Here is a 17334-nt window from a genome sequence, read left to right on the forward strand (position 1 = left end):
CATATTTATTATTAAAATGAATTTTAAAATACTTTGTAACAGCGGGTAGCAACGTTAACAGAAAGTCATTTTAAGGAAATTTTGTTTTTTTATGTTTCCGTGTTTGCTTAATGATTTATGATATGTAATGATTGTTTGGCGGGGGGGACAGTATTTTGTTAAGGGATACACTTTAGAGTTCTTGTACAAGCGGTATTTACTAATGCCCTCCCTCTCTGAATTTTCTAGTTTTTTATTTTACTTGATGCACTAGTTTTATGCTAAACCTTTTCTAATTCTGTTTCAGATGTTGGATGACAATAACCATCTTATTCAGTGTATAATGGACTCTCAGAATAAAGGAAAGACCTCAGAGTGTTCTCAGTAAGATTGATAAAAAACTTTTTTTTTAAATTCATTTTTTGTATTGGTTAATTTTTTACTTTTTACTAACAGCTTTATTGAGAAATAATTCACATACCATACAATTCACTTATTTTAAAGTGTACAATTCAGTGTTTTCTAGTATATTCATAGAGTTGTGCTGGTATTAGGTCAGTCGGTTTTACAACATTTTTAACATCCCCAAAAGAAACTGAGTATCCTTTGGCAGTCACTACCCCCCCGCCCCTCACCCCCTGACAACCACTAATCTACTCTCTGTGTGAATTTGCCCGTTGTGACATTTCATATAAATGGATTGATATACTATGTGGTCAGTTTTGACTGACATTTTTCACTCTGCGTAGTACTTCTGAGGTTCATTCATGTTGAACCATGTTTCAGTACCTCATTCCTTTTTATTGGCAAGTATTTTTTTCCATTATGCAGCTGTACCACATTTTATTTATCCATCGGTGATAGCCTTTTGTGTTGTTTGTACTTTTGACTAATTATGAATAATATTGCTATGAACGTTTGTGTACAAGCTTTTGTGTGACTTGTTAATTTATAAAAGAAATCTTTCTTTGGGAGGAGATTGGGTATCACTTCGTTTCTTATACTTCTTACCCTGCATGATACAATAATGACTTCAAATATATGTGTAGTCTGATCTGTGGAAAAGTTAGATCTTCATTTATGTAGGATATTGAGTTGCATCCATGTATGTGGTGGAGAAAACAAAGCTTATATCTAATAAATAGAGAATTGATTGTCATTCATAAGGACCAAACTTTCTACCTTAAAGCTATGTATCTGAAGTAAATAATATGCCCTAATAGAATCTGATGTGGTAGAATGAGTTGAATATATTATCAAAAGTATTTAGAACAGCACTGTCCATTAGAAATACAAATGCGAGCCACATGTGTGATTTTAAATTTTCTAGTAGACACAGTAAACAAGTAAAAAGCAGGTGAAATTAATATTACTAATGCATTTCATTTAACCCATTAGTTCCAAAATAGTATCATTTCAATATCCAATTAGCATAAAAATATTGAGATATTTTACATTTTTTTTGTTGTTGTTCTAAGTCTTGGAAACCTATTGTGCATCTTGCTTTAATAACACATCTCATTTTGGATTAGCCATATTTTACTGTGTCTAGTGGGTGCTATATTGGTCAACACAGCTGTAGAATATAGTTGACCCTTGGTATCCATGGTGAATTGATTCCAGGACTCCCCATGGATACCAAAGTCCAAGATGCCCGTGTCCCTGGTATAAAATGGTGTAGGATTTGCATATAACCTACTCACGTCCTCCTGTAAACTTTAAATAATCTCTAGATTGCTCATTATACCTAATACAATGTAAATACTCCGTAACTAGTTGTTATACTGTATCGTTTAGGGAATAATAAGAGAAAAGTCTGCATGTTCAGTACAGACACAACCATCCATTTTTTTTTTTCCAGAATATTTTCAATGCATGGTTGGTTAAACTATGGATGTGGAATCTGTGGATACTGAGGGCTGACTATTCTCACCCTGGTTTGGGGATGCATCTGTCTTTCCTAGAGACCTCATTGGTGTATCCTCAGGCAGATAATTCCCACCAACCTTGGCCCTTGCTTTGTTTGGTTTTCACATTGTATTGGTCTCTTGCTGTCATTTGATTTAACCGCTGTTTAATTCCAGGTTGCCATTACTTTTTCCCCTTTGTTTAAAAATATTTTTAAATTTAAAAAGTCATATATGGTCATTGTAAAAAAAAAGTTATAAAGTGTGAGTTTGTGGAGATAAGTCACCTTTTACATGCCACTCACTATCTTATCTCCTTCCCCTCCATAGGGTAACTGCTTCTGTTGCTTTAGTATGTATCCTTCCAAACATTTTTCTGTGCATTTACATATATGCGTTCCTATTTATGCGTACACGTTGATAGATACTGTTTTTAATATTTACGTAGGTTACAGTTTTAGAAATGGAATTACTGGGTTAAAGACCATACTAAGTTGCCAAATTAGCCAGCAAAAAGATTGTATTGGTTTGCTTTCTCCCAGCCAGGTTTTTAGAGTCCTAGCTTTCAGCTATCCCTGTGAGCAGTGAATATTAGACATCTTTAAAATATTTTTGCACATCCAGTTGCTGAAAAGTGGTGTCTTAAAGAACTTTTTGTTTTGGCCAGGCACGATGGTTCTTGCCTGAAATCCCAGCACTTTGGGAGGCTGAGGTGGGAGGATTGCTTTGACGACATGAGTTTGAGAACAGCTTGGGCAACAGTGAGATCTGTTTCTACTTAACACCGACTACAAGAAAAAACAAAAAGCCTTTTTGTTTTGAAATAATTTCAGACTTACAAAAATATTTCAAAGATAGTACAAAGAATTCCTGTATGCGCTGTACTGAAGTTTTTGTACGATAACATAGCCCACTTGCTTTTTTATTCATTTCTCCCCCATAATGTTTTTCAGAAACATTTGAGAGTAATTGCAGATATGAATCCCTCTTACTTTTAATAATCTCAGTGTGTATTTCCTAAAAACAAGCACATATTCTTAAATTACCAGAATATGATTGTTAAAATCAAGAGTGCAATACTATTATCTAATATTTAGGGTTTTTTTGAATTTTGCCAGTTGTCCCGTTAGTGCATATTTTCTGGTCCAGGGTCCAGTGCAGGATCTGGTGTTGTGTTTAGTTGTCTTGTGTCTTAAGTATACTTTAATCTGGGGGTCTTTTAAAAATATTCCATGATTTTGACATTATTGAATAGTATAGACCAGTAGTTTTGTGGAATGTCCCTCATTTAGGATTTGACTGGTGTTTCCTATGATGAAATTCACGCTATACACTTTTAGCAGGAGTACCACTGACGTGATATTGTGTCCTTCACAGTGCATCCTCAGTAGCCATATGTTAGTAGCTTGTCCCAATATTGGTGATAACTTTGATGACTTAGTTAAGGTGGTATCTTAACTAAGGTGGTATCATAACTTTGTAGTTCGTTCACTATGAAGTTGCTATTTCTTGTAATTCATACATATCTAATACCTTGAGGCATACTTACATTGTTTCTCATCATACTTCAACACACTAGTTTTAGCATCCACTAAAAATCCAATGATTTTTGCCTATAATAGTTATCACTTTAGGTGGTTACCCATGATAACTAAATGTATCATTCCTTCTAGTTTTACTTAAGTCCTACTGTGAGGAAGAAATTTGTCCTTCTCCTATTCCTTTATTCCTTCATTCTTTCATTCACTTATTTATCTCTAAATAGACTTAAACATTATTACTGCATTTTGTAGGTTATAATCTCTTACTTTATTATTTATTTTCTTTAATTCTTCCAGATTTGGCCAATGGGAGCCCCTCAGGCTGGCTTCTTGATATGTCTTCATTATTTTTTGAGCATTTTCTTATTTTCTGATACCACAAAATGTTCTAGGTTCTTCCTGATTTTTTTCCTGTGCAGGTTGGTAGTCACCCGTTTCTCCAAGCCCTGATTCTGTTTTTGGAGAATGATGTTTACAAACTAAGATCTGAGTGCTAGGTTATCTTACTGTTTAATCTCTTGTGTGTTTTGCATTTTATGTGATTGTTTCCGTTACATATATTATTACTTAGATGAATCTTGTCCATATATTTGAGAATGTTCTTTAAAAAATTAACTTAATCTACTTCTTTGGTTTAACTGTGGATAATCATCAGTAATAAGGAGATCACTTCCTCAAGTCAGCCATGGAATGATAAAGCTTAGAGGCATTGATTAGAATACAGTCATTCACGACCTAATGCTATTTTGGTCAACAGCAGACCGAAAGATTAAAATACCATATTTCTACTATAATACCCCTAAGATTATAATACCATATTTCTACTGCACCTTTTCTATTTAGATAATTGTAGATATACAAATACTTACCATTCACTACAGTACAGCCCACAGTATTCAGTACAGTAAAAGGCTTTGCAGGTTTGTAGCCTAGGAGCAATAAGCTATACTATATAGCCTCAGTGTGTAGTAAGCTATACCATCTGGGTTTGTGTAAGTACTCTTGATGATGTTTGCACAACAATATGAAATCACCTAACAACACATTTCTCAGAATGTGTCCCCATTGTTAAGTGATGAATAACTGAAATTATTTTTACCTTTGGCTTTTAAGAACTCCACATAGAACCAAGGGTAGTATATGTCATGGATAGTGTATGTTTAGGTCTAGAACCAACTGAGTCAGCAAAAGTTTACACTGTTTTCTTTATATTTTCAACTTTTTCAAGTGTATATATGATCATTTCCCTCATTCTCTACGTATTGGATTAGACCTTTTTCTTACATATACTTGGTGAACAATTTAAGCATATGGGGCTTAAATTTACTTAGGGAGAATCTTAAATTCTGCCCTTTTTGGTGGATTTAATTTCATTCTTTTGTTCTTCAGATATTCTTTCTTTCTCAAGTTGTCAGTATTGGTTTGTGAGTAACGAGAAAAACAACTCCTCTTGACCTTAACAGGTGTTCTTGTTTCTCATTGTGGGAGAAGCAAAAGGAAAATAAAGAGAAACATTACATGACAGCCATCTGGGAATTGATACTCCAGTTTTAATTTAGCAACTCTTTAAGATGTGATAACTTTGCCTGAAACAGTGTTTTGTGTGTTTTTTTTTAATTAAAAATAACTATGAAAGCAGTATGTGCAAATTAGAAAACAAAAATATGTAAAAATAAGAGAATGAATACCATATTCTTACTACCCAAAGACTTTTCACTGGTAGTACCTTTGTGTATGTTGCTTTATCACTGCTATCTGCACACACACACAAATTCAAATATTACACTCTTGAGTCAGTGGTCTGAATCGCTTGTGAACCCTCTTCCTTTAAATTCTGGTAATGCATGTGAGAATGTGTTGCTGATTCACTGTGGTATTTGATTTGAGCATTTTGTAAATCAGCCTATGTTTGCTTAAATCAGCTCTTATTTTTTGCATTTTAGGGTGAGTCCAAACTATTCTGGAGTTGCATAAATCTCAAACAACAAAAAAAATTAGTGTTCATCATTCATCGTAATTTAAAAGAGTTAAGGTTTAAATCTAGTTTGGAAGATAACTTTTATTCTATACAGTATATTCCCGTTGTCTAATAAATATTCGTAGCTTCTAGGTAAGGTTTATTTTATAAAATGAAATTACTTTCAGCTTAATTTTGTAATTACGTCAACAAATATAGTGTCCATTTTACTTTATTCAAAGTAATTGATGAGTTACTCTTAGTGGCCTCTTTGGGAGGTGAACTGTCTCTTTTAATAGGTTAATAATCATGGGTATTTGAGAATATTTGTCATTATTTACTAGGACAGTACCGTTATCAAAAATAAAATGCTGAATATGTTTTATAACAGCCCTTAGCTTATATACTCCTTTTTTCCCTCCTATCAACGTACAATATTTTATTTTATTTTTTTGTTGTTTTTCGTGACATGGTCTCACTTTTGCCCAAGCTGGAGTGCAAGTGGTATGATAATGGCTCACTGCAGCCTCAACCTCCTGTTCTCAAGTGACCCTCCCACCTTAGCCTCCTAAGTAGCTGGGACTACAGGTGCATGCCACCATGCCCAGCTAATTTTTCACTTCTTTGTAGAGGTAGGGTCTCACTTTGTTGCCCAAGCTTGTCTTGAATTCCTGGGCTTAAGTGATCCTCCTGCCTCAGCCTCCCAAAGTGCTGAGATTACAGGTATAAGCCACTGTGCCCGGCACAACATATACTGTTTTAGGAATAAAACATTAAGAAAGTAAACTGTTTCAGTGAGAAACGTAACTATATATAGAATAAAAATATCCAAAGTTTTTGAGGAAAATATATTTAATATCATTTTTAGTATTTCACTATTGTTAGCTGAGTCCAGATTCTCCTGGAGTATTTGCTGATTGCTTTTTAGGTGACCTGTATACAAACTTATAAAATAATACGAGTATTTACTACTTTTTTGTTAATGTTTGTCTTTGAAACTTCAGTCATCTTAGAATATGCTTAATTGGGCTGAGTGTGGTGACTCAGCCTGTAATCCCAGCACTTTGAGAGGCCGAGGCGGGCAGATCACCTGAGGTCGGGAGTTCAAGACCAGCCTGGCCAATATGGTGAAACCCCGTCTCTACTAAAAGTACAAAAATTGGCTGGGCGTGGTGGTGGATACCTGTAATCCCAACTACTTGGGAAGGCTGAGGCAGGAGAGTCACTTGAACCCGGGAGGCAGAGATTACAGTGAGCCGAGATCGCGCCACTGCACTCCAGCCTAGCTGACAGTGAGATTCTGTCTCAAAAGAAGAAAAAAGAATATGCTTATTTGATGAATGCTATAAAATAATGCAATTTTACAGAAAATAAACATATTGAAGTTAGAAAAGGCCAATTACAATTTTTCATTTTTATCTACCTCCATATATGAGGGAAAATGATTTGGAGATGTTAGGACAATTGGAGAAATTTGAATGAATTCTGTGGATTAAATAGTGATAATATATCAATGTTAATTTCAGCATGATGGTTGTCCTGTTATATAAGGGAATAGCCTTGTTTTGAGGAAGCCAGTACTGAAGTATTAGGAGTAATGGGGTATCACTGACTCACAAATGGTTTTGGAAAAAAGTGAGTGCATGTGTATGTGTGTGTGTATTGCTGTGTGTATTTAGAGATGATAGGAAAAATGTGGTAAAATGCTAACAATTAGAGAATCTGGAAGAAAAAATATACGAGACGTTTTACTATTGAAACTTTTCTGTAAGTTTAAAATTATTTCACAATTAAAAATTGAAAAGATTTGATGGTTGAGAGAAGGTTGGGCAAATGTCTTAAAATGAAACTACTTCATAAAAGATGCTGGGTTTATAGATTTTAAAACTGCAGGCAACTTCAGAGTCCTGCTTTAACTCCATTATTTTACATATGAGACCTTAAGAGTGTGGCAGATTAGATTTAATAGTAGTTTCACACTGGCTTTGTCAAGTACTAATCAGCATACTACAGTTTTTTCTTAAAGGGTCATGAATAAACCACGTTTGTTAGTATGGTTTGGTTAGTGGTCCTCAGCAAATCTCATGTCATGCAACCATACTAATACTCAAGCAAAGGAAAACTTGAAGGACTAGACTGAAACAGGTTATGTGTTCTAATTAAAAATGGCTGGTTGGTTTTTTAAAAAATGGCAAGATATGGAACACTATGTTTTAAGTTCCTTTCTAGATCTCTATGGAATAATGAAATAGTTCCAGCTAGTGGTCCCTGTTAGTGCTGTTGAAGAATGTCAACAACACAATTAACCATTATGTATAATTCAGTACAATATAATTATTTCTTTGTCCATTTTATGTAAAGTTAGCTATCAGAGATGTATCATGTCTGATTGGACAACATAGCGTCCATGTGAGGCAAAGCATTAAAAACATGGCCTTGTTTGTGAAAGTGTTATTTTAAGGTCAGCAAGAAACAGTGTTATTTCCTTTCTTAAAAAAAAAAAAAAAAAGCTGTGAAACCTGTTGTTTGTAGCAGGAAAAAAATAAGTAGCAAAGAATATGCTAGGATTTGGCTAGGTACGGTGGCTCACGCCTGTAATCCCAGTAGTTTGAGAGTCTGAGGCTGGCCGATTGCTTGAACTCAGGAGTTTGAGAGCAGCCTGAGCAACATGGTAAAACCCTGTCTATTAAAAATACAAAATTTAGCTGTGTGTGGTGGCATGCGCCTGTGGGCCCAGCTACTTGGGAATCTGAGGTGGGAGGATTGCTTGAGCCCAGGAGGTCAAGGCTGCAGTGAGCCATGATTGCACCACTGCACACTTCAGCCTGGGTGATAGAGTGAGACCTTGTCTCAAAAAAACAAACAAATGAAAAAAACCAAAAACGAACAAAAGAAAAACTAGGATTCCTTTTATGGTGTCTATTTTAGAAAATGAACTAATTTGGAATCTGAATTAGAGCCCTTTAGCTGAATAAACTTATTTTTATTGTTTTAATTTGTATTTAGCATTTTTAGTAAATGAAATTTTAGAAAGCCTAACAATTTGATGTAGGTTTTAAGTTTGTACTCATGGGGCTTGTATGCCTGCACTGAGACAAAACACTAGTGATTGGGTCACTGCTAATTTTAATATGGTTTTGTCAGTTAATTTTTTAAAATTGTGAAGAGAAGCTTAGCTAAACTAATTCGTTGGTAGGATTACAATAAGCATGTTTAACCACATAATGGTGATAATGAGAATTTGTTTTATTTTCTTAAAGTTAATATTGAGTGTTGTTGGTGTTGTAACATTTCCTCTATCCTGTTTTAGCGTATCTCTTTTTTTCTGTAGTTGGAGATTGCCTATTCATTGCCTTCTTTATATGCTGAGTCCTGATAGATGGGTAGTATAAACACAGTGGGCATAAATTGTTGGTCACTGCTACAGTAGTGAAAAGGAAAAAAATGTGTGGTTCCCACCCCCTTTCCTACATTTTGGCAGAACATATTGACCGTACTTGGGTTTGAGGTTTTTAGCAAAATGAAAATGGCCGAAGGAAAGGGATAAGCATATTTCTTTTTTTTTCTTTTTGAGATGGAGTCTCACTCTGTTGCCCAGGCTGGAGCGCAGTGGCACGATCTCGGCTCACTGTAACCTCTGCCTCCTGGGTTCAGGCAATTCTCCTGCTTCAGCTGAGTAGCTGGGATTACAGGCGTGTACCACCATGCCCAGCTAATTTTTGTATTTTTAATAGAGACGGGGTTTCACCATGTTGGCCAGGCTGGTCTTGAACTCCTGACCTCAGGTGATCTGCCCGCCTCGGCCTCCGAAAGTACTAGGATTACAGGCGTGAGCCAGGAAAACATTTTATGCAGGCATTTACAAAGCTCCCCTGGCCCGTGGTGAGGCTCACTGGTCTTCAGGAAAACAAACCTACAGATGTGCCTTCTTCACAGATCTTTTACTCCGAGCCCCCACAGTGACAGCCAATTAGAAAGACTGAGGGAAAGTGCAGCTGGGTTACTGCAACCTCAAACTCCTGACCTCAAGTGATCTGCCCACCCCAGGCTTCCAAAGGACTGGGATTACAGGTGTGAGCCACCGTGCCCGGCTGGGAAAAGCACATTTCACTAGATTCCTTTATTTTAGTTCTTTTAAAAAAAAAAAAAATTCAATGTACTAGTATGGACCTATTACATATGTCAGTTATTCCATCTACTAGCTATGCAATCATGTACAAGTTATCAGCCTCTCTGAACATTAGTTTCTCTTCTGTAAAATGGAGAAAAGAGCTCCTACCTCATAGTATTGGTTTGTGAATTGAGATATATATGCATATAAAATAATTATAATACTATTTAACATACATGGTAAGATCTCTGAGCTCATTATATTTAAATATTTATTATTTGGAACTTGTACAGCATAGGAAAAATTGAAGTGCTATTGATGTTCAGGTAACAAATTTTTAATGAAACTTTAGAAATGATTACAATGCTGTTTGTACTTAGGCAGATAGGAAGAAAATTATTTTTTAATATTGATATTTGTTTTGTTTTAATAGGTATCAGCAGATGTTGCACACAAACTTGGTGTACCTTGCTACAATAGCAGATTCTAATCAAAATATGCAGTCTCTTTTACCAGCAGTAAGTACCTTTAAAATCATGTGAAGTAGACAATCTTTATAGTTACTTACGGTATGGCATATTTTTGTTCAATGATTTTTAAGTTTTGTTTAGTAAATCCTGCTTTACTCTGAGAATATGAAAGTATTCTATGTTATCTAAAAGCTTTATTATTTTGCTTTATGGTTTTATATTTAATTTGAATTCACCTAAAATTGATTCTGTCCCTGAGAAAGTTATTCATTTACCTGTCCACCTACCTACCTACCTATTTATTTTAATTTTTAAATGCACAAGTAATTTGTTCGTAAATCTGAAGTATTTCACAGCAAGTCCCAGACATCTTACAGTTTGACCAGTAAATACTGTATTTCCATATGCGTCTCTAGCAGACAGGACTATTCTCTTACCCAACTAAGTTAACCATAATTTCTTTCTGTCTTATAATGTTCAATCTGCTTTCAATTTTTATCTGTTACCTAAAACAAACCTAAATGTTTTACACTTGATCTTAGCCAAAAGGCCGAGAAGTGATTTAAAAAACTCTAAATTTTTAAATAGTTGTTTGCCTCAGAATTCAAACAAGGTACACATAGTACATTGGTTGATATGTGTCTTAGTCTCTTTTAATCTGTATCATTTTATCTTTTTAAATCTTCATTTATTTGTTAAAGGAACTGGGTCATAGGTTGTGTAGAATTTTTAACATTCTGGATTTGGCTAATTGTATTCTCATGGTCTTTTAACGTGTTCCTTTGTTTCTCTTATTTCATGTAAACTAGTAATTAGAGAGACTTAATTAGTGAGGTTTAGATTTTTGGTAAGAGTATTTTGTTGGTGGTGCTTTGTATTTCCCATAATATCAGATCAGGAAGAACATATTGGGTCGTTCCATTTTTAGTAATGTTACGATTGATTAGTGGGTATACTTGATACCAGCCTGATCAATCCATTATGAAGTTCCCTGTCTACCTATCACTTAATAGTTTTAATAGTCATTGGTGCTCATGGACCAGAACCTGTATTTCACTTTGGGATCACAGAATGGTGAATTTCTAATTTTATAATCCCTCCTGCATTTATTAGCTGTAATTATTTTAAAGAGAGAAACTTCCTTTCATTAAATATTTGGTTATCCTGAAACTAGAGAGTCCCCATGGAAAAGTCACACATGATAAACACTAGATTCTTTCCCTTTATCAATTTCAGAATGAGTGAGTCTCTAGCAACCTGTGTAGGTTACCATTTTAATATTTTTGTTTTTATTATCTGAACTTAATACATTTTTGGATTTTTTTTTTTTTTTTTTTGAGACGGAGTCTCGCTGTGTCGCCCAGGCTGGAGTGCAGTGGCCAGATCTCAGCTCACTGCAAGCTCTGCCTCCCGGGTTTTTACGCCATTCTCCTGCCTCAGCCTCCCGAGTAGCCGGGACTACAGGCGCCCGCCACCTCGCCCGGCTAGTTTTTTGTATTTTTTAGTAGAGACGGGGTTTCACCGTGTTAGCCAGGATGGTCTCGAACTCCTGACCTCGTGATCCGCCCGTCTCGGCCTCCCAAAGTGCTGGGATTACAGGCTTGAGCCACCGCGCCCGGCCCATTTTTGGATTTTTAATGTTTAAATCCCTTGCAGTCATTCTTTGTTATGTTGAAATTTTGTTTCTCTGATCAATGGAAGCCTCTTCATTTGGCTCCTGTGTCCCTCTGACATAACTCAAGTATTTCATAGCTTCTTTGTTTTTGTGATTTGCTTTATACTACTTTGTATAAAACATCGAACAATGTAATGATACCAAAATTACCACTAACAATAAAATGCCTGTCCCTAAGATACATCCCACTGGGGGATATTTTAATCAGTACATTTTGTTTTGAACTTGAAATAGTTCTTCATGTGGCAATTGTCATGAACTTGGTTACCAGCTAGGTAGAATTTATTTTCGTGAATGATGTGAGGAATAGGTTCAGTTTCATTTGTTTCAATGTGGGTAGTTTTTTGTCCCATCATTATTTCTTGGAAAAACGAAACACAGTATATTTTTTTATCATGCAATATATGTTGTATCAGATGTCCATATATATGTGGGTCTGTGTCTGATCTGTTTATATCGTTTCCTTGGTCTGTTTGTATGAATTCCACTCTCGTCGTACTTAATATATATTCAAGAAGTTCTTACTCCTTTTTTTTTTTTTCCCAAGAATATCTTGGCTGTTGGTTCTTTGCATTTCCGTATACACTTAAGCATCAGTATGTCAAGTTATATACACATACACGTAATCCTGTAGGGATTTTCATTCAGATTACCTTAACTGTAAATCAGTTTGGGAAGACTTGGTATCTTTACAAAATTGAGTCTTCCAAATCGTGAGCACTGCATATATTTTCATTTATTTAGTCCTTTAATGTCTGTCAGTGAAGTTTTATGATTTTTCCCTATAGATGATTTGCACCTCTCTCATTGGGCTTACTGCTAGATATTTAATACTTTATATTTTTTGAGGCCACTTTAAATCGAGTGTTTGTTTTTTAAGTTTTATTTTCTAACTGCATTTGCTGTTCACATGGAAATGCAATTGATTTGAATCTCACATTCTTGTTCAGCTCTTCTATGTTTTTCTGTAGATGCTTTCAGTTTTCTGTATTCACGATCATATCATTTGTGAATAATCAGTTTTGTTTCTTTCTTGTCAATCCTTACACCTTTTATTTCTTTTTCTTGCCTTACTTCTCTGGCTAGGACCTCCAGTACATTCCTGAATAGAAGTGGTGATAGAGGACATCCTTGTCTTGTTCCTGATCTCAAAGGGAAAGCTTTCACTGTTTGACCATTAAGTATGATGTTTGCTGTAGTGTTTTGTAGATAACTTTCGTCAGATAAAGGAAGCTCCTTTCTGTTTCTGGTGTGCAAAGTAAAAATTTATATTTTAAATGGACGTTAAATTTTATCAAGTACTTTTATTGCATCAAATGAGATGATCACAAGATTCTTCTTCTTTAATCTGTTAATGTGGTAAAATATACTGATATACTTTTAATGCTCAGTCAATCTTGCATTCTTGTAATTAGCCTACTTGTTGATGACCCACTTGGTCATGGTGTTTTTAAAGAAATTGCTATATTCAGTTTGTTAAAATTTTGGTTAGGATTTTTGCATCTTTGTTCATGGGTGTAATTGACCTGTAATTTTCCTTTCTTATAATGCCTTCATCTGGTTTTTGTTTTGAGGCTATGCTAGCTTTATAAAAGGAGCTGGAGAATTTTCTACTTTTTCTTATCCAGAAGAATTTACATAATATTTATTTCTTTGTTAAATGATTGGTATAATTCTTTAGAAAAGCCATCTGAATCTGAAATTTTCTTTGCAAGGAAGTTTTTATTTACTTATTTATTTGTTATATGACAATTTCTATATTTTATAAATTTCCTATTTTGGTAAGTTGTGGTTTTTAGCATTTTAATAAATTTGAACATTAATTAGCATGAAAATAAAGTAAAAGCTCTTGAAACAATCCTATTTTCATAATGTCAGCACTATCTGTAGTGATAATTTTCTTTTTAATGTCATTGTTTGTGACTTCTTTAAAATATTTTTTGATCACTCTTGCCAGGTGTTTATTATGGGTTTTTTAAGTCTTTTCAAAGAATCAACTTTTGGTTTTGATTGTGCTCTGTTGCAGCATTTTTCAAACCTTTTGGTCTCAGAACCCTGTTACATTCTTAAAAATTATTGAGGGGCCGGGCGCGGTGGCTCAAGCCTGTAATCCCAGCACTTTGGGAGGCCGAGACGGGCGGATCACGAGGTCAGGAGTTCGAGACCATCCTGGCTAACACGGTGAAACCCCGTCTCTACTAAAAAATACAAAAAACTAGCCGGGCGAGGTGGTGGGCGCCTGTAGTCCCGGCTACTCGGGAGGCTGAGGCAGGAGAATGGCGTAAAAACCCGGGAGGCAGAGCTTGCAGTGAACTGAGATCCGGCCACTGCACTCCAGCCTGGGCGACACAGCGAGACTCCATCTCAAAAAAAAAAAAAAAAAAAAAAATTATTGAGGACTTAAAAGAGCTTGATGTGAGTTATATTGTTAATATAAATTATAAATTTTTCTCAGTTGTGAAATTAAAACAAATTTAAAAAATTAGTTTGTTAAAAATAATAAACTTATTGCATGTCAATATAAATAACATTCTTTAAAGGAAAAATATCTTTGTGAGATGAATGGCATCATGTTACATTTTTACAAGTTTCTGTTAAATGTCTGGCTTAATAGAAGACACTATATTTTCACATCTACCTCTGCATTCAGTCTATTGTAGTATCTTGTTTTGGTTGTAGTAGAAGAAGAAAATGCAGTCTCACACAGACATGTAGTTAGAAAGGGGAAGAATATTTTAATAGCCTTTTCAGATTTTTGTGCATAACCTTGTTTGATATTACAGCAGATCTCAATACTTTTTTAAATTTTTTTTTTAAGGTTAGTTGCGGTATGGAATCTTAAATTGTATCATTATATTTTTCTTATTCTGGTACATTTAAGCCCATTGGTCTTTATTACACTTTGAACAGATTTTTGCTTATGTATAATTTTATAACATCATGCTTTGGTGATTTGGAAAGTATAAGTTTACTGAGTTAAACAGTTCTTCCAAACATTAACATATTTTTTTGTGTGATACCAAAGACTACATTGGTTAAAATCACTTCTAATCTCATCAGAAAAGTGCCTAAGTATGGGGATACTGTCAAGCTCAAGGTGATAGATAAGTTTGCATGTTCCAAATTCTTGCTTGAAAATTCAAATTTGATCTTGGCAACAGATGTTATCAGTTGATTTTCTCGCTCACTGTTTGTTTTTGAGAAGATGTCTGCCAAATACCCACACCTGGATAAATATAGTTAACAATTGTTCTTTCAAGTAAAAATGGTGTTCTGTGAAAACGGTGCCTAGTTCAGCTGGCAACTCAATCACAAACTGCTTTTTCTTGATTATTTTACTTTGTGACAGATAATGTTTATTATTTTCCCATTTTGTCACTGAATATTTATTTACAAGACATGGAGAATTTACTAAATAATTTTTACTGCTTCATCAAGTACATTTTTAATTGAAACTATCTTTTTCTTTCTTCAACTGCAAGTGTGGGGCAGTCAGTAATACACTGACTAATAATAGTTTGATGTCATTGCCTTGATTTATAATGAGATTCCAGCAATTATATCCACTATTGCTTTTGTACCATCATTATAAATGTGAACTTAGCATAAAAGGCAAACCTCATCTTATTATTATGGAAATAGTTTTGCCTTTGGTCACCTTATGTATGTTTTTGTTTATGATTAATTTCTGGTCTTTTATGATTTTCTTCCTTTTACTTTCTTTTGGTATATTTTGCTGTTTTTCTGAGTTTTAGATGAATGCCTCTTTCATCAATTTTCAGCTTTCTAATGCATTTAAAATGGGCATAAGTTTTCCTCTAATCATAGTTCTGATAGGTAGTATATTTACATTTATTTAATATTTTCTAATTTTCATAATTATTTTTTAATGCATTGGTTGATAAAAATATATTTCTTAATTTCCAAACATGGGTATTTTATTTTCTTCATTTCTGGCTTTATTGCATTGTGGTTAAATAACATTTTACGGTTTGAGTTCTTTGGAATTTGTTGAGATTTGTTTTAAGGTCCAGCATATGGTCAGTTTTTACAAATGTTTCATGTGTGTTTAAAAAGAATATGTATTGTCTAGCCACCGAGTGCAGAGTTCTATATATGTCTATTAGGTTAGGTCAAGTGTGTTAATCTTGTTTGAATCCTCTAGCCTTAATGAAATTTTTTTTTTTTTTTTTTTTGCCTTTCCAATGTTTTGTTTGTTTGTTCATCAAGTACTGAGAGATGTATGTTTAAAATATACAAGTCAAATTGTGGATTAACTGATTTTCCTTGTAGCTCTTTTTTTTTTTTTTTTTTTTGAGACGGTGTCTCGCTTTGTTGCCCAGGCTGGAGTGCAGTGGCGTGATCTCTGCTCACTGCAAGCTCCGCCTCTTGGGTTCACGCCATTCTCCTGCCTCAGCCTCTTGAGTAGCTGGGACTACAGTCACCCGCCACCACACCTGGCTAATTTTTTGTATTTTTAGTAGAGAAGGGGTTTCACCATGTTAGCCAGGATGGTCTTGGTCTCCTGACCTCATAATCCGCCTGCCTCGGTCTCCCAAAGTGCTGCGCCCCACCTGTAACATCATTATGAATTATCCCTTGTTATCTCTAGTAATGCTTTTAAAGTCTACTTTGTCTGATACTAGTATAGCTAAATAAGCTTTCTTTGGTGTTTCCATGGTATTCTCCTTTCTGTTTTCTTGTGTTAGAGATACAATATTATGAGTAGGATGTAGATTTTTTTTTTTAAACTCAGTCTAGCTATCAAAGTGCTGGGATTGCAGGTGTGAGACACTGTGCCCGGCCAATAATTAATTTTTTTTTTTATTATTCCTTTTTTTTCTTTATAGTTGGGAAATCTTACATATTTGGTGGTATTTTATTGGTTACTGTATAGATTATACCATACATCCCAAAGGACCATCAGATACTTCATTTCTGTTCCTTCCCTCAATGACCTTTTCATTGTTGTTGTCATGTATTTTAAGTGTCTGTATGTTTACCCACAAGTGGTTGTTACTACTGTTTTTTTTTGAAATCAGTATTCATTAGATTCATTCACATAGTTACTTACCATTTCTGATGCTTTCTGTTCCTCTCTTCATTTATGACCTTCTAGCTTAAATCACTTTTTTTTCCACCTCCTAAAGAACATACTTTAGTATTTCCTTTAGCACTGCTTTGCTGGTGAGACATACCTTCAGTATTTTTGTTGTGGTTTGGTTTGGGTCTGAAAATGCCTTTATTTCATCATCAGTCTTTTTTTTTTTTCCTCTGGAGACAGTGTTTCGCTCTGTCACCCAGGCTGGAGTGTAGTGGCATGGTCATAGCTCACTGCAGCTTCGAACTTCTGGGCTCAAGAAGTCTTCCTGCCATAGCCTCCTGAGAAGCTAGGACCACAGACATATACCGTCATGTATGACTAATTTTTGTATTTTTTGGAGAAATGGGATCTTATTATATTGCCCGGGCTAGTCTTAAACTCCTGGCCTCGAGTGATTCTCCTGCCTTGGCCTCCCAAAGTTCTGGGATTATAGGCATGAGCCACCACACCTGGCTCACTATGATTCTTAGAAGATATTTTCCAAGGACAGATACTAGGTTAGTTGTTGTTTACTATTAGCACATTACATTTATCCTTGCATTGTTTTCTGTCTTGTATCTATTGAAAATTCAGCTATCAATGTACTTGTT

The 17334-nt window shown here is 34.9% G+C and overlaps 1 protein-coding gene across 4 annotated transcripts in view; it reads left to right on the forward strand.

The window, feature by feature from the left end:
- Positions 1-17334, forward strand: part of LOC105465313 (SS18 subunit of BAF chromatin remodeling complex) — a 72822-nt gene that overhangs the window by 3336 nt on the left and 52152 nt on the right. For all 4 annotated transcript variants that reach the window (XM_071085517.1, XM_071085519.1, XM_071085520.1 and 1 more), the window contains exons 2-3: positions 287-363; positions 9929-10013. In XM_071085517.1, coding sequence (XP_070941618.1) covers positions 287-363; positions 9929-10013 — 162 coding nt within the window. The remainder of the gene's footprint in view (positions 1-286; positions 364-9928; positions 10014-17334) is intronic.

This window comes from Macaca nemestrina, chromosome 19, assembly GCF_043159975.1.
Source record: "Macaca nemestrina isolate mMacNem1 chromosome 19, mMacNem.hap1, whole genome shotgun sequence".
Classification (NCBI taxonomy): domain Eukaryota; kingdom Metazoa; phylum Chordata; class Mammalia; order Primates; family Cercopithecidae; genus Macaca; species Macaca nemestrina.